The sequence below is a fragment of the Triticum dicoccoides genome, chromosome 7A, assembly GCF_002162155.2.
Source record: "Triticum dicoccoides isolate Atlit2015 ecotype Zavitan chromosome 7A, WEW_v2.0, whole genome shotgun sequence".
Classification (NCBI taxonomy): Eukaryota; Viridiplantae; Streptophyta; class Magnoliopsida; order Poales; family Poaceae; genus Triticum; species Triticum dicoccoides.
In genome coordinates, this window is record NC_041392.1 from 44,080,940 (window position 1) to 44,086,784 (window position 5,845).

General features: G+C 49.0%; 1 protein-coding gene across 1 annotated transcript in view; it reads right to left on the reverse strand.

The window, feature by feature from the left end:
- Positions 1-368: 368 nt before the first annotated feature.
- Positions 369-5,845, reverse strand: part of LOC119333024 (nitrate reductase [NADH]-like) — an 8,854-nt gene continuing 3,377 nt past the window's right edge. Inside the window, exons 3-5 of the mRNA XM_037606069.1 lie at positions 4,082-5,072; positions 1,832-2,064; positions 369-1,708 (exon numbers count right to left, since the gene is read on the reverse strand). Of these exons, the coding sequence (XP_037461966.1) occupies positions 383-1,708; positions 1,832-2,064; positions 4,082-5,072 (2,550 nt within the window). The 3' untranslated portion in view covers positions 369-382. The remainder of the gene's footprint in view (positions 1,709-1,831; positions 2,065-4,081; positions 5,073-5,845) is intronic.

The following is a 5,845-nucleotide window of genomic DNA, read 5'->3' on the forward strand; positions in this document are numbered from 1 at the left end:
CCAAAGTATTATAGTTGGAGCTTAATCTTTGATTGGCTGAGAGTATCACTGGGCACCTAACCATTCGAGCGCTTTAGAGGGTGTTTGTTTCCTTGGAATTAAAGTTTCTATAAGTCCCATCTAAACCAAACAGGAGGGATTTATAGTGATTTAAAGTGGGCATTTGGGACTTATGAAATAAGACTCTCAAGGAGGGACTTATAGGGACTTATGGTTGTAATATGTCATTTAGTCCATGTTAAGTCCCAGAAACCAAATAGATAGGAACTTTTTAGGGATTTGGGACTAAAAAAAGTCTAGGACTTATGAATCAAACAGGGCCTTAGTTTTCTTATGTATATAACAGGTATATACATCCAGACGCGTCGTCGCAGAAGCTAGATTAGAACGAGATGAAAGAATTGGCCATGTCGTACTTCATCTTCTCCAGGTTGGGCGTGATGGCGAACTTGATCATGGGCGGCGGCCCGCAAGCGAGCGCGAAGGTGTCGTCGCCGCCCTCCGGCACGTGCGCGCGTAGAATGTCCTCCCTCACATGCCCGACGCTGAACTTCCAGCCTTCCTCCGGCCGTTTCACCTGGTCTACCACGTACCACACCTTGAGCTTGTCCGGGTGCTCCGCCGCCCACCGGTCCAGCTCGTCGCGCAGCAGGATGTCGTCCTCCGTCCGGTTCGCGTACACAAGGTGCATCTCCGTCTTGTCCTCCGGCTGGTCGCGGAGCACGGCCTGGATCACCTGGTACATGGGCGTGATCCCGCTCCCGCCGCAGATCATTGCCAGGCGTCGCGCTCGCCGCTGCTTGCCGCCGATCATGAAGCTGCCGCGGCCGGTGTACTCCACTTGGCCGAGAGGCCCCTTGACCTCGATGTGGGAGCTGCCTACCTGAAGCGATTCCAGGTACTGTGTCATGAGCCCACCGTCGGGGAACTTGGGGTGCTCGTTCTTGAAGTACACCTTGACCAGGAGCTCGAACTGGCCGACCTCGTCGACCATGCTCGTTGGCGTGTACGGGCGCATGCACAGCTTCCCCCCGATGTTGGCGCACACGAAGATGTGCTTGCCGACTGGTAGGCCGAGCACCTGGTCGGAGGACGGCAGCGCGAAGCGGAACAGTCGGACGTCACGGGAGAGCTCCTTCTTGTCGACGAGGCGGCAGCGGATCTTCTCACGCGGGCTTGAGAGCGCGATGGGTGCGGCGGCGGCCTTGGTAGCCTCGCGGATAGGGGCGAGAGAGGAGCCTCCATGGACGGAGTTGTCAGAGTTATAGCCAGCGCCAGTGGTGATGAGTTGGCCAATGCGGTGCGTGTCGAGGAGCGACTTTGCCTTGTCGGAGTGGATGGCGTCGAACTCCTCGGTGCAGTCCGTGCCGGCGTTGATGAGGATGCTGTCGGCACCGCCCGGATGGTCCTTGAGGAAGGCGGTGCAGTCGTAGACGTGTCCGTGGACGACGATCCATGCCGAGTCCTGCGACCCGTGCTTGCGCACCTCGGACATGGTGAACTGCTTGTCGTCGGTGGTGTGAATGAAGGGCGTGGACGTGCTCCGCTTGAGCCCCGGTGCAGCGGTCTCCATGTGCTTCTGCCGCGCCATCCACCCGCCCGTCTGGTTGGCTGGCTGCGTCGGGTGCTCGAACACCAGACCGATCTCCCTCTTGTGCGGCCGGCACACGTTCACCTTCACCTTGAACCAGCAGTTGTTCATCATCCCCTGCAATCATGTCATGTGTACAAAAACATTAGGATTAGTAAAGTCACACCCTCGAATCAATCGCATTTGCAAAGGCCACGATGCCATGGATGGACACATGTGAATGCAGGGTACATTACATACCATGAGGTTCCATATGAGCTTCTCGGGCTGGGTGTTCTGCGCCTGGTCCCAGGCGCGCACCGCCACCTCCTTGGCGCCGAGGAGATCGAGGACCTCGACATCGACGGACCAGAAGCACCAGCACCAGTAGCTGCCATATTTGTTGGGTTTCTCCGGGATGTCGAGCGTGCACAACATCCATGTCTCGCCCCCGTCCAGCGTCACCTCCACTCTTATGATCTTCTTGCCACCACCTTTAAGACGCAACAACAAGAAAAAGAGTTGTGAGAAATATGATTAATTACACTCACAAGAAATTAAGACTACTTAACAACACACCTGGTTCTTAATACGTAGTAGTATGACTTGCTATATTCGATTATGTGTAGTTGTAGCAATTTTTATTGAATATAAGTAGAATAATAATTAAAAAAAATCTCATGCGTGGTTGAAAGCATGATTGCATATTGAGGTGAGACTTATCTCATTCATAATTGGATGGTGAGGTAGCATGTTTGTATGTTGAGATCAATATATTAGTGAGGATGAATAGATTGGATGGATGCTAATGAAGGTTCATTTAGTTCGAAAATATAAGGTTTATCAATTTTATTATACTTCATTAGTTTAAAATTATTTGAACTTTCATATTTATCCTAAGTTGAACTTTTTGAAGTTTGACCAAGTCTACGGAAAAGTATCGAGAACACCAAACTGGTTTCATTAGATTCATCATAAAATCTATTTTCATACTATATATATGGAAAGTCATGGATATCGATAAATTTTGCTATAAGCCTGGTCAAACCCAAAAGATGTTTGACTTGGGATAAAGCTATAGAACTTCAAATATTATGGAACAACTGGGTATCTTCTATATAGAGTATACGATTCTCCGCGTGTTGCAGCAGGAATTTGACATTTTATTTTTAAATATTGTTACTAATTATGTCCTTACGATTTAAATAATATGAGAAAATTCCGCATAAGAAAAATAAATCTTAACATGAAAAGCTGTGATTATCACAATTAAATGCATTGTGATTTAAAACTTGCTTAGAATACACAATTGCATGTTGCATGGTATATGATTCTCATGCATAGATTGGATGGATGAGAGTGGATCAAACTAATAAATCTAACAACTATCGTAGTTTTCATGACTTGAAAGTACACGTGTTGAGCCAATTGGTAGTGGGATCACTCTCTTAGGTAAATAGAATATCTTATGCCAGCTCAATATGGTTGAAGAATTTCAAGAAGATAGCTAGTCAATCTCACTTACAGGTATACAAGTATTATGATTATCTAATCTCAACAATATGCATAATATTCTCATTCTCGAATTGGAACTGAAAAGTCAAACATCTCTAACAAGTTTATAGAGAGAAATATCAATATCTAAGATGTCAAATCAGTGTCATTAGATTGATTACTAAATTTATTTTTATATTTTGTTTATTTGGTATTGTATGCTAATAACTTGGTATATTTTGCTCTAAACTTAGTCAAACATAAAAACATTTGACTTTAATTTTTAATCTATACACCTTATATACTCTTAGATTAGATTCCCTTATTTAGAAACTAGATTCCCTTCCCGGTCCGTGATAAATTTTGCTACAAACTTGGTCAAACCCAGAAGATGTTTGATTTAGGACAAAGTTAGAACTTCAAATGTTTTGGAATGATGGAGTATCATCTATATAGACTATACAATTCCACGCGTGTTGCAGCGGAAATGGATATATAATTTCTAAATAGTGTGTACTAATTTGGTCCTTATGATTTAAAAAAATATGAGAAATTTCCGCATAAGAAAAATAAATCTTAACATGAAAAGTTGTGTTTGTCACAATTAAATACAGTGTGATTTAAGCCTTCTTACAATACTAATGCATGTTGCATGGTATATGATTCCCATGTATAGATTGGACAGATGTTAGTGGATCAAACTAGTAAATGTAACGACTATCATAGTTTTGATGACGTGGAAGTACACCGCGTTGAGATAATTGGTGGGATCACTCTTTTAGATAGATAGGATGTCCTATATGCCAGCTCAATATGGATGAAGAATTTCAAGAAGATAGTCAATCTCACTAGCTAACAGGTATAAAGGTATTATGATTATCTAATCTTCAAGAATATGTGTAATATCCCCATTCTCGAATTGGAACTGAAAAGTCAAACATCTCAAACAAGTTTATAGAAAGAAATATCAATATCTAATAAGATGTCAAAGGCATGAATGGTGCACGGACGACTCACCGGCGTAGGCGTATCCTTTCATGGTGTAGGCGCGCTGCGTGGTGAAGGCGTTGATGGGAAGGATCTCGTCGTGCCCGGGCGTGGTGATCACCGAGTTCGTGTTGAGCTCGTTGATGATGTACTCCGGCTTGTACCACCACGCCTGCGCGTCGGCGAGCTCGGCGTCGACGTGCGACGGCAGGACGCGGTTGTCCTTGAAGTGGTAGTAGTTGTCGGACTCGGCGCCGGTGACGACGATGCGCGTGAGCCACTTGACCATGCGGCCGCCGATGCAGCCCGGGATGATGACGCGCACCGGGAAGCCGTGGTCCGGCAGCAGCGGCTCGCCGTTCTGCGCGTAGGCGAGCATGATGTCCCTGGAAGGGTCCAGCGCCCACTCGCGCGTGACGCTGGTGCCGTACTTGGCGCCGCCGCCGCCGCCGGGGAGGTCCTCCGCGCCCACGAAGCACACGTGGAGCGCTGCGCGGCGGCCCTTCTTGATGCCGCACCGGCGCAGGACGTCGCGGAGGCGCGCGCCGCGCCACACGGAGGTGGAGACGCCCGCGGCGCCCCAGTTGAACCCGGCCGTCTGCCGCACCATGTTCTGCTCCTTGCGGCGGTTGCCCGCGCAGACGAGCGTGACGGGGAGCTCCGCGGCGGGGAACTCCCGGACCAGCTCGTCCATGGTGAACCGCGCGGGCCGGGTGACGAGGCCGGAGACCTCGACGGTCCAGGTGGACCAGTCGCCGCGGGGCACGGGGCCGTGGTTCCGCACGTAGTGCAGCGGCGCGGGGGTGATGAAGCCGTGGTGCATGAGGCGCGCCAGCGGCGGCTCGCAGTTGAAGGGGTGCTTGCCGGTGAGGCGGATGAGCGACGGGTTGCGCTCCGTCCACGCGTCCGCCGTGCCCTCGTCCCGCGCGTCGCGCACCGGCGGCTCCACCTCCAGCTGCAGCTGCGAGCCGTACAGCTCCCTCCAGTTGTCGTGCTCCTCCTCGTCGTCCGACGCCTCTTCCTCCACGCGGGGCGTCCGAGCAAGCTCATCGAGCTCCACAGAAGCGGCCATGTTGTGTTGTTGTTGTTGTTGTTGTGAGACAAGCGTTGCCGCTCCGCTGGTCGGTATACTATATATACACTCGCAACATCTAAATCAGTGACGAAAGATGCCAGCTAATTAATTGCTTCAGGGTTATCCCGTTTGAAACGTTCGCCGATCTGACTATTGTATGCACTATGTACGATCCGTGCAGTTCATGTATAGTTCACTGGTTCTGAAACGTTCATCTTCCGCTAGCTGACATGTATAGGAGCAGTTTTGCATAAAGATTTTATTATGTCTCAGTCGATGTTATATTCCTGTGATCTTGTATAAAGATTCATACAAGTTTCTTCTTTCCAGTTTATTGTTTCTTCTTCTTATACTATGTCATTTGAGTGAGATTTGGTTAAGTCTCAATCGATTGAGACATAACCACACCTGTATAGGAAACATCTAAAAGTATGGGATTGGCTAAGGGTAAGTCAGCTGAAAATCCAATTTGGGCCAGTTGTTTCGTTTCAGCTATCCGATGCAAAACTAGCGATCAGAATTCCTTCTTCGACCTTCAGCTCCCCACGTTCTTCTTCTTTCAACCACCCAATGTACCACCGGCCGAACCACCCGTCACCATCGCATGCGGTCGGTGGCGCTCCTGCGCCAGCCTCGCCGCCGCACCCTCCCCTCAACTGTCGCCCACGATTGTGTCGCCGCCGCCGCCGATCATCCTTCTAACCCAGGCGATGACTAGT